This window comes from Puntigrus tetrazona, chromosome 8 (assembly GCF_018831695.1).
Source record: "Puntigrus tetrazona isolate hp1 chromosome 8, ASM1883169v1, whole genome shotgun sequence".
Lineage (NCBI taxonomy): Eukaryota > Metazoa > Chordata > Actinopteri > Cypriniformes > Cyprinidae > Puntigrus > Puntigrus tetrazona.
The window spans coordinates 11608174-11626744 of record NC_056706.1 but is presented as its reverse complement, the minus strand read 5'-3'; the positions used below and the strand labels follow the sequence as shown (position 1 = coordinate 11626744).

The 18571-nt window shown below is 37.7% G+C and overlaps 1 protein-coding gene and 2 long non-coding RNA genes across 3 annotated transcripts in view; 2 read left to right on the top strand and 1 right to left on the bottom strand.

Moving 5' to 3' along the window:
- The first annotated feature begins 5539 nt into the window (after positions 1 to 5539).
- Positions 5540 to 6298, top strand: LOC122350252. Its single transcript, XR_006251589.1, has 3 exons — positions 5540 to 5676; positions 5983 to 6091; positions 6185 to 6298. It is a non-coding gene; the product is annotated as an uncharacterized LOC122350252 (long non-coding RNA).
- A 279-nt stretch (positions 6299 to 6577) lies between these two features.
- LOC122350248 lies at positions 6578 to 11278 on the bottom strand. Its single transcript, XR_006251585.1, has 4 exons — positions 10820 to 11278; positions 9144 to 9403; positions 6840 to 6908; positions 6578 to 6733 (listed from the first exon to the last, which is right to left on the bottom strand). It is a non-coding gene; the product is annotated as an uncharacterized LOC122350248 (long non-coding RNA).
- A 195-nt stretch (positions 11279 to 11473) lies between these two features.
- nol4la (nucleolar protein 4-like a) overlaps positions 11474 to 18571 on the top strand; it is a 36110-nt gene continuing 29012 nt past the window's right edge. Inside the window, exon 1 of the mRNA XM_043246446.1 lies at positions 11474 to 12069. Coding sequence (XP_043102381.1) covers positions 11728 to 12069 — 342 coding nt within the window. The 5' untranslated portion in view covers positions 11474 to 11727. The remainder of the gene's footprint in view (positions 12070 to 18571) is intronic.

Here is an 18571-nt window from a genome sequence, read left to right as displayed (position 1 = left end):
TTTACATTTATGTATATGGGAGTGTTGTGTCAGAAATGATCCAATTATGGAACAAAAATGTATCAGGTAGCGTAAATAAAATGTATTTCTGACGCTATATAAATGTAAACTATATAAATGTGTTTATACATGGATTTTTCAGTGCTACACTAATGCAGCTTCTAGTTAAAGCAGACATGAATATGTTATTGTTTGACTGAGTTGGTTCATGTGGAAGGGTGTAAGTTGGGGCCAAGAGGGTCATAAACATTCTTTGGCTTTGAGGTCATTGTGTTGTTTTTCAATGGGGTCACCATAAGGTTTAGAGCAGGGCTGTCAGACTTAATTCCTGTAGGGCTGCAGCCCTGATCAGGTTATTTCCAACAACACACACAAGTCATTTTCAATGATAGATGTGATTCGCTGGATCAGGTGTATATAGAGTTGAATCTAAACTCTGCAGGGCTGTGGCCCTCTATGAACTAAGTTTGACTCCTGTGGTTTAGAGTATTGATTACAGTAACATACTGAGCCTCTTTAAAGAAAAACATGTATATACTAAGTGGTTTTCTAGTGTTTATTTTATGACTTTGTGCTGTTTCATCATTTAAAATTACAAATACTTTTTTTTTTTTTTTTTTTTTTTTTTTCTTGAAGCCATGTGGCAAACACATGGCCATTGTGTAGCCAGTTACTTCCACTCACCTAGTCACCCCACCTGCTTTAAAAAATAATGTGCTTTGCAAGCACAATGTATAGAATACCTGGTTAATATATACACAGAGTGACCTCTATTGGACATACATTGTCATTACAACGTCTGTTTTTAAAGGCTACTTTACATGCAGCCAGCCATTTATCTGTTTGCTCACAAGATTCGTTGAAAAATAAAGGTTCTGATCATTTGTTGAAGAATCTTTAACACAACCTTTAACCCTTTCACTGCACAAAAGGTAGTTATTTTTATTCTTCATACTAAGAGTTTAGGAGAGCGTAAGAGTGCATATAAAACAAATAATAATACAATACTAAATTACAAAATTTATTAGAAGAAAACAGCCCAACCCTAATAAGCCCAAAATCATCAACAGCAGCATCATTATTATTATTAATTGTAATAATTAAATTTAAATTATACTAGTAATTGCAATGGTCATTATTAATAAAGATAATAATAACAACAACAACAACAATTATTATTGTTGTTGAGGTGAATCACTATAAATCATTACAAATCTAAATATATCAGCAGTATGTATCACCACTAATTTAGATCACTTCCTTTGCAGGATCCCTATTGTGCTTCGGCCGCATATACTCTACTGCACCCCCAGGAGTCAAACACACACTCTCACATCGCCAAGACACTGACCTTGAGTTGCCATGGCAACCTCTTTGCTCCACACGAAGCTTCACTTAAGTAAACAGGAATGCACACTCAACAGAGACTTTGTATGCACACACTTTTATATGTAAAGTCTATTTAACACACAAGCTATAATATAAACTCTGATTACAGTAAGTATGGTACAAAGAAAATAATATAGCCTACAATTCTATAAGGTGGTAAACTCTCACAGTGACTTGCAAAAGCCTATTGTAAGGTTATTCCCCATTAAAAAAAGCTAAGTGGGGTCAAGGTCCCAAGAGTGATGGCTGACGTCTCACTGTGGGACTTGAACCAATAAACCTTCTGATGGGCAGCTCTGAGCTCTGCCCTTACTTGTCAGCAAAAAATATCTTTAACATCAAAACATTCAATCTGGTAGAAATATTGTTTTGTGAGATGATCTGCAAAACAGTTTAAATGAATAACAGATTATTTAAAAAGTGCTATAAATAACGAAATAAAATAACCAAACTTTTAGAAATAGATGGAAGATGTGAAGTGAGTCTATACCTGATCATTTCATAAAGGCAGCAGGATTTCTGATGCTTGTATTAATAATTATGCTACAAAGCTTTGTACTAGTCTTAAATGATGAAAACTGCTCTAGTCTTAAATGAGTAAAACAGTACTGCTATTTAAGATAAAATGAAACGTATACAGTCTGTTGCATTTCATTCATTTATTGTTGGTTCCACTAGTTTTTCAGTAGACTACTGCCATGTTGTTTATGTGACATTTGGTGTGAGGAACATTTGATAGCTTGTTACTCCTGCAGAAGAAATAATTTTATGTTTGCGTCATCCTAATTAACAGAAGCCAGTCTTAATTAACAGAAGTCTTTGTGTAATATGAATCATAAGTGAGTGGTTGTTCATAGCTATATTTGCCTCTAAAACCCTTATGAGCATGTTGTCAAGACGACAAGGTTGATCCTTAAATAGGCCTAACTGTTATCAGTTAGTAAAGTGCATTAAGAAAGTTTTAAAAAGTCTTGGTTTTTAAATATTTTACAAATACTGCTAACCCTGATTGTGTACTTGTAAATATAAAAGATGACTCTTTGCAAGGAGTTTGACTGACATGCAATCTGAACAATCATAAGGCCGAATCCAACATGTCTGACAAACAAACCAGAAAAGTTTAGAAAGACTATCCAGAGGATACAAAAGGTATTCAAAAAGAGAGTAAACAACACCTGTATTTTGTCATCTCTCCCTGTTGCTTTACGACAACCCTCTTCACCTCTGCTCTTCCTGCTTCCCCTCCTTCTGCCCAAAAGAGTTGGCTTAAGGTTCATTAAGAATAAGGCATGTCTTGTGTTTTGTGAACCTATTGTTCTTCACTTTCATGTTTGGTCTCATCTGAAAGATCTCGATTGGCAAATTGGTCTCAATTTCACAGTAATCACTTATCTTATGAAAAAGATTAAAAACTTGGTAGAATTGTGTTCTGTTCGGAAGGTGTGTCCTCCTTTTGGGTCTCTGAAAGCATTCCAGCCAGGTGTGACCCTGGAGCACGGGAACCTAAACACCAAAAGGTTTTTACAACTGAATTTGGGATCTCTTTGTCTGGTCTGAGTATATAAGGAAAGTGACAAAACACAACAAGGCGCGATTCTGTAGCCAGTAGTGCAGTGTGTGTCTCCATATACCATACTACACCATAAATCAAAAATTCTGTAAAAAAACGGAGAACTTGCTGGCAGAAAATTACCTGGGCATTTTGTGGTAAAATTATGGACATTTCCTTCAATTTAAAAACTGAAAATTCAGTAAATTTACAGTACTTCCTCTGTACCATTTACCTACGTCCTTTAATGGTTATACAGCAAGCTATGAAACTTTGGCATACTGTTTCTTCTGTAGCATTAACTAAAAATGTTTTACCTCTTAAAATCTGTATTGCTCTATATTATATATTTATATATATATATATATATATATATATATATATATATCATATAGTTATGCTAAGATATCTAATTTTATTTATACTAAAAACATGGTGCAATAAATGAAACGCGTGTACACAAACCAAACATTTATTTTTACTACAGGTACATGTATTCAATAGCTTTTGTATTACATATAAAAATACAAGCACAAGACTGTAATACTGCAAAATAATTTTCAAAAACACCTACTAAATAACATGCATACATGCAAGCAACATTAAAACAATGTTGTGTTTTAAATAAAATTGTGTGCAATATTAGTGATGCACTGTCAAAACAATTAGCTCCATAAATAAAATAAAGAAACCAAGTCAAATTAATTAAAAGAAAAACACAAAATCAGGAATAAAATCAAAGCTGCAGCTAAATAAATAAATAACCATACAAACCTACATGCATACATAAAAGCACCAAACCTTGCCATATAAGGGCACAGTCACATATATTCACATTATCTCCACAAATACCAATTAAATCGAATAATTCGTTGTGTGAGGACATGCAAAACAGTAACTTTAAATTAAACTCAACGGGTCTCAACAAACTAATAAGATATAGCACCTTAATACAACATTGGCATTACATTACATATAAGATTCTAAAAAACCTAAACTAAATCCTAAACTTTTTTTAAAATTATTTTTTTATTATTATTTTTTTATTTACCTCAAAAGCATTAAACTAATCCTTCTCCGGAATCTGAATGAAGTAATCTGTGTATTAATGGCGTTTGCTTATCAATCACGCGGTTCGCGCCACAAGGATCTTATACCAACAATGCAATGCGTCATTAAAAATTAAAGAAAAAAACCTCTAAAATAAAAATATGGAAAATTCCTTCAGTTAAAAACAGAAGTTTTTACTAAATTTTTTACGGATTTTTTTTGTTTTACAGTGTATGTACTTTATAAAAAAACAGTTAAAACGACCTTTTATGTTTGTTTTTATTTATTTTTCTGCAAATATTTATGAATTTAACCAATTTTGAAACTTTTCTTCCCTGGCAAAATAAACGTTAATCTTGGTTAACTTTATAATATTGTCTGAAATCATTATTTTAGTAGGTTAGTGACTTCTGTGGTTTTCCGCATTGTTGGCGTGCTAGGGTGAGTCAATGATCAATGGATGGAGCCAGGGGCACGTTTTTGAGATCTTGACTTCTGGCCACCAAACTGGCTTAGCATGCTATTACTTAGGGAACGCATAAAAAATTACTGTTTTTGAGTCTATTGAGGAAATGGCTGCATTAAGGTAAGCGATCTACGGGGTAGCCGCTGACTAAGACCTGGACTAGCCCAGATGTGTCGTGAGTCTGTAATATAACTAAAATCACGAAAAATGGAGTCAGATAAAATTATGTGAAGGGTCAGAATTAAAATTGAAAAAGCAAAAGATTAATAAATATAAGTGATTTTTGAAGAAACGCAAAGAAAAGACCGAACTCGCTTTAACCTTCGACCGGGGCCTCTGGATTCCATTCTTCAGGAAAGGGACCCTTACAACTTCGCAATGTATTTTCCATTGCCTTAGAACGGCATGGCTTGTTGAACAGTAATAGGGTGGGACTTCGTTTACAGTATAATACTATTACTATATGCACAATCTTTGGAAGTAAAAACAAGTATAATTTACATTGAAAACGCATCTATCTATCTATCATCTATCTTATTGAGTGTGGGCTTTACACCTTTCCCTGTTTCTCTGTTTCTAACACCATGTGTCCTAGTTGTCACAGTTTGTTATAATGGTGTCAGGAACTGTAGATACTGTAGTCCAGAGACTCTGTCAGTTAGCCAGTCTTCACATATGGTGCCCTCTACACACCCACACAAAGGCAGGTTGAAGCTGCTGTGGCTTTAAGATGCACACAGATGTGAAAACATACATATTTACCTATATGCAAACATGTTGCTTTGTCAATTATCATGACTGTCCATCAAGAGTTCAAGCCTGTCCCATTAGCGAAGACCTCCCTTCTTCTCGATCTTCTGTCTCTGCTTCTCCCCCTTTCACTGCTCATTTCCTGTTACTTGGTTACCGGTTGCCTCGAAGTGCTTGGGCCAATTGCGTTGCCATGGTTACCATGCCCATTCTGTCGTTTCCCAACAGCCTCTTGGCTCTCCTGTCCTGACATTCCCCACTGCCCCCCAGCCTGCACGCCCAGGCCCTGGCCCACCCTACGCTGATGTCCCACGAGGCTGTCTGTGTGTGTTTGCTTGCGTGCGATCGTATGTTCGCTCCCTGCCCCCCATTTCTTCCTCAGTTTGGACGACAAACAGACCGACCACCTCCCTGTACAAGCAATTTAACACCTGCTGAAGAATTCATGGCTTATCTGCATAGAAAGACAGAGGTAGGGAGACAAAGACTGAGTGAGATGCATGACTGGAAACAACAATGTTAAACAGTCTATCCAACACTGAATAAAAGATGCAATTCAATTGAATATATCACTGCTTTAAAGTCTAATTCTGCTGCTTACTTCGATGATGCTGTTGTAAACTGTTCAGAATAGAGCACAAGAGAGTCCTTCTGTGCTTTTCCAGTGGTCTGCTTTAGTACAGATTTTAATAAATAAGAAATGGACGTCTTGGTAATTTTTCTGAAAGTGTTTCCCTTAAAAGTAAATGTATAGATTCAATTCTTTGTATCTGTTTAGTTCAGCAGCGTTTAGACAAAAAAATACTGCATTGAGAGTGAAGTTCCATGGCCAGACTTAAGGTGGCAGCAGCGAATAGATCATCAGTCAACTCCTCATCAGTCATCAAGTAAGAAATATTAATGTTCATCGTCAGCATTTAAACTTCATCTGATTCAGCACTGCTCACTTATTTTCTCTTTATCTCTCTGCTTTCTTTTAGGTCCCCTTAGATTGGTAAAATGTGAATTTTTATGCGTGTGAACCAAAACAGACCAGGCACTGGATAAGATGAATGGAGAAGGACTTCAAGTTATATTAAAGGCATAGTTCACCCCGAAATGACAATTCTGTTATTTTCTTGCAAACTTTCTTTCTTCTGCAGAACACAAGGAAAGATATTCTAAAGAATTATCAGCTGTCATTGAAGTCAGTGGGATCCAATACAACATCATCTTCATACAGGTATGTTTGGAATGGAACAGCAGGCTGAGTAAATGATGACAGAAGTCTTCAAGGCTTCTCTTTAATTTATACACAAAGTCAGAGTGCATCCCACCAAACATCTCAGAAGCAGGATGAGACTACATCTGCTTGACACTAATCACCACAGTTAGAGAGCAAGGCTTGCCGTTGTAAGGCTCAGATGAGTCATGTGACCCTTTGAGGGACCTGGAAGGGGGAGAGATTGCTTCTCGCCTGCCTCCCTCCCTCCTCCAGTTCTAAATGACAGGGTTATGGAGACGATCGCTGAAGGTTCATCATTGTCTTCCTGTGAGGGGGGGAAGGGGAGAGTATTAAGGGGGGTTTAATTATGAAGCGAGAGGCTTATTAACAATGTGAAATGATAAACCCCCTCCCTACACAAATACACACACCCCCTCCTCCTTTTCATCCCACCAGCTGATCCTGATGTAATTCGGGCTGCAGGGTGTTCCGGCACCAATCTAAAGGGGCAAAGGTCAAGAAAGTCAAAAGGTCTTGGAAAGGACAAAAGAGAGATTCTGTGTTGCTCATATACTGTCATTATTATAGCCACATGACACATCATCTATCTCTTGTTAACATCAAATTTTATTGCTGTCTCTGTAGCTTGTATATGTACAACGTAAATCTATATTCGCACAGATGTGACTGAATACGAGTGCTGAAGGATGTTGTAGATGTACAGAGAGAAAACTGAAGCGATCAACAGAACGGAAGAGAAGGATGGGAAGAAACTGAGGTAAAGGATGACAAAAAAGAAGGAAGAGAGAGAGAAATGGAGAGAAGAAAGAGAGATTAAAAGAAAAAGGGTGACTGTTTTTTTTTCCTCAGCTAAGTTCTAAGCTAATGCGCAGCTTTAGTTACACCCACCCTGAGCCGGCAAATATAAGCAGCGGAGTGCACACACACACATCCATACAAAACGGCTGCCTCCTCTGCACTGGCACCGTAATCCCTTCTCTCCCATTCACTTCTGCACACACACGCTCTCAATGGGAGTGAGATACACCCTTTGTTGCTGTAACAGAAACCTGGCATGCTGAAGCCAAAGGCTGGTGGTGCGCACTGTGCGTGTGGCCAAAACGAAGAGAGAAACATAGAAAAGGAATGACACTGGAACATAAACTTATAGAAATACATGCAATAGGACAAAAATAAGAGTGTTTGCTTCAGTGCCAGTACATTCAATCATAGCCAGAAGGCATGATGTAGAAATGTTAGGGTAAGCTCTGCTTTTAACCTCCCTGCCTGTCAGCGATTAGTCATGTGAGCTGATCTGCAAACTCAGAAAGAATGCTCAGGCCCGAAACAGACCAATCACGGGTCGGACCTGGAATTTGCACATCTCTGTCCTGAGTTTGGTCAAAATGATGAAACTAAGAGAAATTCACACCTGAATAGCACATTGCAGCAAGAGTTTGTATAGAGGTGTACACCACAGTGGTTATGTACAACAGTTATGTAAGCTTAATTTTGGCTTATTATAAGAAAAAATAACACAATTTCATTTCAAGTGGGGAATGACTGCCCAAAACACATGTATTCCGTACATCTGTACAATTGTACTCGGTACATCTGAAATTTGTAATCATCAACAAAAGAAAAATCTAATTAGATATTTCTAAATACATTTTCATTATATCAAAAAATATAGGTTTGAAACAGACTTTAACTTAAGCTCAAACTTTGCAAAAATGCTTCAGGAGAACTTGTCAAGAAAGATGTGTAACAACTATATATTTTCCAAAAGGCAGATATTTGAGACCAAAAAATGGTTGTCCCTCATTCATGCAACATTTACCTGTAAAAAGCCATGACCCATATGTAACGTCAACAAAAAATAATAGTAATTTTATTTTATTTTACTATTTGAATTTCTTCTCTTTTTTCTTACATTATTATAGATTTATGTATAACTCCTCCACTATTATGTACTGATGATTATAATGCATATAAACACACACGATTCTATAAAAATATAGCTTGATTTATTATAGCTTATTTTTAGCAGTGAAATGCCTAATTTCAAGGACCATTGTCTTACTAAATCACTGTAACTTAGATATCTTGTTTATAATTGACTTGATATAGTTACTAATTAGCCAACTTTAAATTATGTCTCTTTTATGACACTTCAAGGTGTTGGAAAGATCAAGTAATTAGTTGGATATGTGCCCACATGTTGCTATATTTCAACATTGTTTTTCCTTTTACATGGGTTAATGCAATACAGTTGCAAGACCAGTGAAAAAAGATTTTTTTCAAAACACCTCTGCACAAATTCTATGCATTATCAAGCCATTTAAAAAATAATATTTCTTCTGAGAAACATATTATTACATAGAAAATAACAAGATTACTCTCATTAAGATTAAAAAAGAGAAAAAGATTGATTTAAATACATTTTCTGCCAAAATCAATTTCATCTAAATATAGCCTTGCCTGTGATGGTAATTGGTTTGTTAATATCTTTTCAAACTAAAGGAGTCACATCTGGGACAGATATGCAGGGCTGTGCCAATCAAAGAGGATTTAGTGCTGTCAGTCAAAAATTTTATTGGAACTGACTAGTCAATACTAGCTGCTGGGCAAAATGAACATGGTGCAATTATTTAAACAAGGTGCAATGCCCCTTTAAGAATTGGAGAACATCAAAGGGACACATTCCTGTCAGCTTCATCCATCGAATCCCAGACCTTTCTACAGAATTCCAGAGCTCAGGGAGGATTCCGAAATGCTGAAATGGTTCCAGACCCAGGCAAACCTTTTAGAACTCAAAACAGGTTCTAGGACTGAAAGAAGATTCTGGAGTGAGGCAATGCAGTCTGGATGGGGCAGATACAGGCGGCCTGTTCTGCTTCTTCAGCTGCTGGAGCTGAGCTGCTGTCATAGCAACAGCAGCCGACATCACCAGCAGTCCCAGCATGGTCCTCGACACAGCCCCGGAGCACTCGCACTACACAGAGAAAGAGAGGATGCTCACATACCAACACTCATATACTGGGACACGCACTAACACAATGCAACTAATATGTACACATACATGACCAAAGATGAGCATGCTGTCACAGAGCGTATTAGAAAGTAGCAGACCAGATGCACACAGAGCCTGACATCAGAGGACGCTTTAAGCACATTTGACACACACACACACACACACACACACACACCAAACACATATCACAGCATAACAATAACCTAAGCTACAACAAGAATGATACATTAGCTAACTTTACAAGTATACACATAATGGGCTTTGTTGTTTTATTAATTTTCATAAATCATGTTTTTATTGTGTTAGCTGTATTTCTTTTAGTTATTATTTAATCAAAACAACCCAAATGCAGTTTGATAGATATTCAATGGAATGCAGAATAAAAAAAAAAAAAAAAAAAACATGATTTTTTTAACATTTTTAAATTGGAAAGCTTATTTGCAAATTATATAATTCTGAAAACGATCCATTTAGAAATTGACAGCCATTTATTATTTTATTGCTATCATAAATATCAGTATATAATATATTCATATTCAGTAGACAGAGCTAATTGCAATGTTTATTTGACAACTTTTTTTTTTACCTGAACAATTAAGTTCACAGAATAGTTCACCCAAAATTGACACCCTCGAGTAGTTCCAAATATGTTTTTTTTTTTTTTTCTTCTGCCAAACACAAAGGTTGTAACCAGGCTGTTTTGGCTCACCATTGACTTCCATAGTATTTTATTTCCTACTATGGAAGTCAATAGTGACTCAAAACAGCCTGGTTACAAAACATTCTTCAAAATATCTTCCTTTGTGTTCGGCAGAACCAAAAAATTCATACAGGGTGAGTAAACGATGACAGAATTTAATTTATTGGGTGAACTATTCCTTTTATAAGAGTTGGACCAACATAATCCATCTTCATAAGTTAATAAATAATCAAAATAAGGAAACAAATCATTTTAAACTAGTTTACTTAACACATTTCTAAATAGGCTAGGCTAGTAAACGGTTTTTCGTTCTGGTCATTTTCACTACATATTCATTGTATTTATATTTATAAATTAGTGGTTTTTGTTAACTTTGTTAAGAATAGGATAGCCTACTTTAACATACTACCAAATCACTATACTGCTCAAAAATGATGACTTAAATCCCATTGCTATTATTGTTTTATCATTGTCATTTTACAAGAGAACAAAAACATCTGAACCATGCTTGATACATATATATGAGTGTGGATTACTTCGTTAAATGTGCTTTAGTATATAACATACGCAATAAGAATATTTTCACTCTTTTGATTAATAGAAATATAAAAAAATCCCTTTCCCTTTAATTTGTTTCTGAAATTTTTCTCTTTATTGCGACACCAGCTGCTACCTACCCGCCTTGTAACCACTGCGTCCACGCGCTGCATCGTCTACTTCCTGAAAAAAAAGACTGACATACAAAGAAAACGCAGCACTTCTTTAAGGCTGCTTTTTATTTCATTGTAAGCCACGGAAGACGTTTCCGTCACAAAACTGCCAGTGGCTGGTCAATCCTGAAGATTTTAATCAAGAAATGTCAATTTGGGACGGTCTCTAGCGTGGTGTCGGCAGCATTGCACGCGCAGGTCCGATTCAAACAGGTGGAAAGAGTGGGACAGTCCTATCGCGTGACGGCGGCTGTTTTAACCCGCATAGCGATTTTTGTTTTAAACACTGCTAGTAAAATAATCAGAGTCGTTTTGTTGGAGATTCTCGCGCTTGGATGACATCAACAGGCTTGTGCCACATCCCGTTTTAGAACGCTGTGTCGCGCCGGTCGTTGGAAAAGTGGTCCGTTAAAGTCTGTTACACGCCAAGCTCTTTTTACCCCTTCCTGGAACCAGAAAGGTTGTGTGTGTGTTTTTGTTTTGTTTTTGTTACATTTACGACATCGACCCTCGGGGTTTTTCCCCACTTGCTCTGGTCCTCGAGCCGTTTACTCACAGGTGGGAGATACCCGCTTGGTAGGACAGCCCCCTCTCTCAGTTCCTCAGCGGATGATGTGTGCAAGTGACATTTGCCGTTGCGGTTTGGGACAGTAGGCGAGGCGTCTCTGCAAACAGGTGTGCGACTGCCCAAAACAGGCACACATAATACGACTTTTTTCGCCTTGTTCAGCGGAGGTGGACCTCCAGCACCGGTGTCGAAGCGATCATCCTCGTAGCGGGACAGGGAGAGGAGGGGGAGTCTACTATCGTTTTCAGGCGTTGTAGTTGCATTTGATCGTTGCGAAAAGGGGCTCGCGGCTCACAAAGAGGAAGGGATGGCAACTAAGAAACCATGCGCGGATTTAACAAAAAGGAGCCGAAGTCCCGTCGTGCTAGAGGCAGAGATGTTCAGCGAATTTCAGGACTGGTGCCTCCGGACTTACGGAGACTCGGGTAAAACAAAGACCGTGACGCGCCGAAAATACAACAAAATCATGCAGACCCTGCTACAGAATGAGGAGTCGGACGGTGTCTATGTCGACAACAGCCACATCAACGCCAAATTCAAATTCTGGGTGAAGTCCAAAGGCTTTCAGGTCGGCAGCAACATCTTGGGCGAGCACAACAAGAAAGAGCCATCGGGGAAGCCCGTCCTGTACGTCCCTGTCAAGTCTACGGTAAAGTGTTTTTTTTTCAGTTGAATATATGTCAGTGAATCGTGTTTGTGTGTGTATGCGATTGTGTGACTTTAACTCTCAATATGGTTCAGCTGATGCTGGAGCCCTGTCTCAATATGCTTCGGGACAGAGCTCGTTTGATTCCACCTACGCTCAACCCACATCGCTGTGCGCAACTTTTCAATCTTACACCTCGGGTTGACCGAGCATATTCATCCCTCACCCCAACCGGGCAGAACAGTCTTACTCTGAGAGCTGGCTGCCATAGCAACGCCGGTCCCTCTTAGCAATAGCGGCGGTGTAGTAATGGTATCTGACGAATTGGCATGACGTTGTCCTGCTGACGGGATGGGGATGTCACAGAAAATCACAACGTGGCCCGTTTTTTTATTGTAGCAAATCATGATAATGTTGATTGAGACAACGTTATTTTATTCACTTTGCTCTATATCACTGGACCTTTTGGAGGCGGGAGCGCGTGTGTGGCGAGCTCATGTACCCAATTGTTGGGGATGCCGGGGCGCGCACGGAGAGTTTTCCTAAGGGGCAAACGAGATGGTGGACGTTTAAATACAGCTATATTGCTCTAAAGGAATAGGTTTGTTCTGAGAAATGGGTGTTTGGGGGACTTCAGCCGCACTCGTGGACCACTTGGCATAGTGCTGTTGCCATCTCAAGCACTGACAGTCGCGCGTTCGCCAATCAGTGTGTCATTTAGGGCGACATTTAACAAACATTAAACGCTGAATAAAAACAGCGTATTCTGAGCAAGTGTAATGCTCAACTATTTAAACATCGTGCCTCGTATGTTTTTTTTATTCTGTTGGGGGAAAGCAAAGCAAGCTCTTGCATTGTTCTGTACCGGATGAGGGCGGAGCGGACGGTTGGCACCCGTTGCTCTGGTAACCTACCTGTTCTGCTCTACAATGCTCGCGTTTTTTTTCACACATCCCAGGACTATGACAGAATCCATCATTAGAAAGACAGCCAAAGCAGGGTGCTAATTTAGAATCAGTTTGATGATCGAGGACTGGACAAAAAAAAAAACTGCACTACGAGGATGCGCGATGTTTCATTTGTTCGATGCATAAAGGAATTTGGTCACGAAGCTTATTTAATGGCCCGGTCTGGACAGTGATAGTTTTAATAATAGTTCATTGTACAGAAATAGTTATCACGACCTATCATTGCAATGGGTGTATTGGGTGTTAATTTAGAATATAAAATGACAAAAATTGTATGCACTGTAAAGGATAAGATATGCATGCAAGTGACTGTTTTCTTGAACACTAGGAGGTTCTCGACTACCACTGGTGCATTATGCCGTTCAGGGTGTCATGAACAGACACCATTTTGAGTATTGCCCTCAAGGGGTCCCACCAACAGACCTTTGTCTGCCATTCAGGAGGGACCAACTCCCCTCAGACTGGCACACCTCAACCTGAGAAAAATAAGCACTCAAATTAGAAACAATGGTGACAAGACATTTTTAAAGAGTATTTTAAAGGCTGTTCATACTTGTTTCACTATTTACATAAAATCCCAGGTGTTTGACTATGTATTTAAAAACACAACAAGGATCAGAAATCATGCCAACAGGAGCCACCAAGAGAGCACTTTGTACGAAAAAAGTATTATTTTACATTCTTTTTTTTTTTTTTTTTTTTGAAAATAACCAAAGCTAAATTAGCGTCGATTAATCCTCGTTAGCAGATAATTGCTATGCAACCATTTGACAGCTCCTAACAGGCAGCTCCCAGCGTGCTTTTCATTTGTAAGACTGTGTTAAGAAGAAATGAGGCAGAACTCCGAACATAGTAACGTCTCCCGCCACACTTAACCCTTCACATAGATGTGTGGGTTAAACTACCCAAAGGACATCCAGTGAGCCTGTGGCAATTACAGATTCTCTATCCATAAATTGCTCCTGTAATGGAATGAATGTGCAAGTCAGATGTGAAACTGAAGTTCATGATTACACATATGCATTACTTGTTGAGAAATACGACCCTCCCCCCAGCATACACGCACATTTCTCCACCCACTGCTTTCTCTCTTTCTCTGAGGACATGTGGCTGATCTGAGGTCGGTATACACTGGCATTCACTATCATTATTTAACAGCTCCCTAATGCCGTATTTGTTTTACCCTTCATCAGTCATTCCATCCCTCTGCGGAGACTCCGTGCATCCTAATACAGCCTCATGTCACTGAATGACACATACACACACACTACATCTCACAAATGATCTGTCAGTCACACAGATGACCAATTTTGCAATTCTGTCATATGAAAGAGGTTATCTTTATCTGGTCATATATATATATATATATATATATATATATATATATATATATATATATATATATATATATATATGTATGTGTGTGTGTGTGTGTGTGTGTGTGTGTGTGTATATATAAATATATATATATATATATATATATATATATATATATATGTTACTGCATCATGATTAAAATTTTTACATATATAATTTATTAATGAAATTACTTTACCTTTAATAATTTAATTGTTAAATTACAAAATCAATAATTAATTATTAATGCATATATTTTTGTTAAGGCATTATTAATATATTAATGTATTAATATTAAGACATTTTACACACACACACATATACATATATATGTATATGTTCGTAAAATGTCCATAGAATTACTATTTTATGATATGATTTAAATGAATGTATACTTGTACTTGTTATTTTGTGGCCTCACAATTTACAGTAACCAAAATATAGAACAGGATAATGGGTAACGAATCCCAGCAGCTGAGGTCACTTCCTTTCATATCCGCCTACCATGATCTTAACCAACCAGCATGCCATAAAGTGTTCAAGAACGAGGAAACGCAAGGATTCACACACTTACAAGCAAGCAAGATGTTCACATCAGCGTTATTATCTCATTAAGGACTAGAACAGTAGGGGATCCTTCCCAACCTGCTCTACGCAAATTAGACAACAAACAAAGAAAGAAGAACAAACAAAACAGAGCAGAATAATAAGAGGAACAGAAGCAACCGGGGACCTTTTTTTTTTTTTTTTTTTTTTTTTTTTTTTTTTTTTTTACAGTATAGTAATAGGATACAGAGAAAGTGTGGCATAGTATCTATGTGCTTCCACTTAGCACAATACTAATTGTTTTCATCATTTACAAAAAAAAACAAAAAACAAAGCAACGAGAGTATCTGAACAAGAACGGCTCGTTTATTGAGTCGGGTTTGTGTACTTTCTTTTTTAACATGTTTAATTCCTGGTTCTGCTTTTATTTCCTGCTTCTATTTTTGTATGAGAAGTCTCTTATCAGTCACACTCTCTGTCCTTTCTCTTTATCATCAGCAATAAACACAAAATTGACTTCACCCAGGGTGCTCCCTGCCAGCTCCCATCTGAACATTCTCCTCTCCATCTTCCTAGTCTGTTAACCCCTCCCACCCCACCCCATGCGAGCAGTGTCTTCCTTTTCACCTTCCCCTGGGTGGCAGGGCTGCAGGGTGCCATGGTGTGGGTTGGAGCCCCAGTGCAGTGTGGGATGCAGAAGAGTGGCGGAGGGCCTCTCTGATGCAGCAACACCATGGGTGTGCCAAGTTTCAGTGTGTGGGGGCGAGAAGGAGGGGGACCTGAAACAGCAGGGGCATTTTATCCTGTGTGGTTTTAAAAGAGTTACACTGTCATTGTGGACGAAAGAACGAGAAAGAGAAGCAAAAAAGCCACTAATAGCATATAAGTCGAGCAGCCCATGCTATTCTGTCAGTGCTGACTGGGCTCACAGCGCACATATCATTCATAAAGCTATTAAATATGTATCTGTTGTGTCACAGGCCCACTGTAGACTTTGTTTCATGAGAGTGGTGCTCGATTCAGCTGCAGGGCATCACAAGCTCGCTCTGCTCTCTGTCTGTCAAAGTCTTTCTCTATATCGCTTTAATATTCTCTCTCTCCCTCTCTCTTGATCTGTTTCTGCTCTTTCTCTTTGTTGCTGTCTTTTTAGTGAGGGGGAGTAACTTCATTTATCACCTGTTATGTCCTGTGGCTAACACTGGGAGCAAAAACACTCGCACGCAGTTTAACACGAAATGTCATTTTTAGTTGTTGACCACAAGTTCACATGTGTTTAAAATTAAGGATATTTCGGGTCAGTCATTCATGGTTTTACTCAAATGATATTGTCTGTTTGTTCTAAGCACACATTCGTCTGCTGCTTTAAGTTATTAAGCTTGTTATAGCAGGATGGATTCTGATTTGTGGATTTTTATTGTTCATCAGCTGAAAAAAAATGTTTGGAAAGGGTTTCCAGCGATATTGTTTCTCTGCACATTTATAGCTGTAGTGTACCCTGCTAATCTTTAATATTAAGCATGATTTTTGCATTTTTTTGTTGTCTTTATAGTTAGCGTTCTTGATGGGAATGGGTCTTTATACTGGCCCAATCAATTTTATTTTTAGTTGCATATTTTATACACTTCCATCATTTGTATGTTTAGGGTCATTAAGAATTTTTTTATTAAATGAATACTTCAGCATGAACACATTCATTTGTTGAATTTTTCTATTCATAAAAGTATCCCGAAACAATATTAGCAGCAAAACTTTTTTCAGTGTTGAAAATAATAAGAGATGGTTCATCAGATCAGGATATTAGAATGATTTCTGAAGGATCATGTGACACTAAAGACGAGAGCAAATTGACATATAAAAATAGTTAATAATGAATATATATATATATAATTCTTGTTATAATAATATGCACAATATTTTTAATTGTATTTAAATATACACAGCCTTAATTGCTGAGAATGAGAGACTTAAAATTATAATATTAAAAAATATATATTAAAATTGACTGAACCCAAACTTTTGAGTGATATGCCTATTCTCATCAAGTTATTAATGTTATTAATGTATTTATGTTAAATATGTATATAGGTTTAGGCAATGACTGATCACAATAGTGAGCTTAGAACCTAATACATTATTAAAAATACTTAATACTTTAGAGATGCTAAATTATACTACTATACTATACTATACTATAATGTCACTCTGTTTAAGCTATAAATGCATTTGAGAACAACTGCATAATGTATATTTATGTTCATTCTTGTAATTTTGCCTCATACCTCATATTTGCCTCATACACAAATTCAGTAATAGCCCATCCACCATTCAGAAACTCTCACATGTTATTAAGTGCTTATAATTTTTTTTTTAAAACACGTCCCACAGTCCTCTGCATCTGCACCAAATGCTGACAATAACATACATACTACAGCTCACTGAAGACTTCACACTGCTCTCCTAACACTCACACACTCATGTTTTCTCTTCATCTATGTCTCTGTTGATTTTTAAAAACTGATTAAGAGTCCAGTGAGACGAAGACTTTTTAAAGATTTTTCTTATTAAGGGGGCAAAGGAGAAGAAAGGATGCTGCAAGATTTTAAGTGAGGGAAATGATTGCTTTCTGTTGCTATGCCAACGGAAACAGAAATATCCTCATTGCTGTGTATGTGTGTGTGGCAGAGGGAAGGTTTAGTCAGTGTTCTGCAGTATGGGCCTATGGCAAGACAACCATGAGTATATTTCGAGCTGGGGGAAATCTTCTGGTCAAATGTTTGAGACTTGCTTGTTCCATCATATCTACTGAGGGATTGTAGAGGTTTTACAGGTCTTTCAGAAAACCTATGGGGTCTTACATCATATTTGGAACCTAATGTGACCTAAAATGTAAAAAAGAGAAAAATTATACATTTAGCTCTGCCAAGATGAAATGTTTGAAGTTGATCTCGCACCCACGGTCATACGATAACTAGGTAATTATGCAAAATATGTGTTTTTAAAAAAAAGCAAGATGGAAGCACATTACATATTTGTTGTAAAAACAAGCTGTCACAACCTATAAATTCTTTTCATCAGAGACAGTGAGGGGGAAAAAAGCTTAAGAACTGACACCTTGTCCAATGCAACATTGCGGTCAGCTATTTTCATCATAGTGTGTGCATGTTTGTGTGTGTTTTTTAGTGTCAACCCCTTTCTTGCTCAGAACTCCAGGTCAGCAGAAGGCTGATCCGTGCAGAGAAGCTCTCAAGAGACGCTGTTGTCCGGCCTGCAGGGATCAGGAGACACTGTCCTCTGTCCAGAAGGAGTTGCTTCTCCTTGCGACTGATCTCAAAAATACACACACACATCCACCCAAATTGCTGTTGACAACAGAACATGTAACCACACTTAAATGCGTAAAGAAGAGACGGACTTAAACTGTAGCAAACCGCTTTTGGATTCCATTATTAGCATATCAGTGAGAAAAAAAATCAGCCAAAAATCTCATTATGATAAGTGATTAATTAGCGAGCATATCTGCAGAGAGCCTTGGAGAAAAAGGGATCTAAACAGACCTTCCCTCAGCTCCCCTCCCCACCCCTTCAAACCCAAAGACACTCTCTGCCTCAACAGTGGCCTTTTATCTACCAGTCATT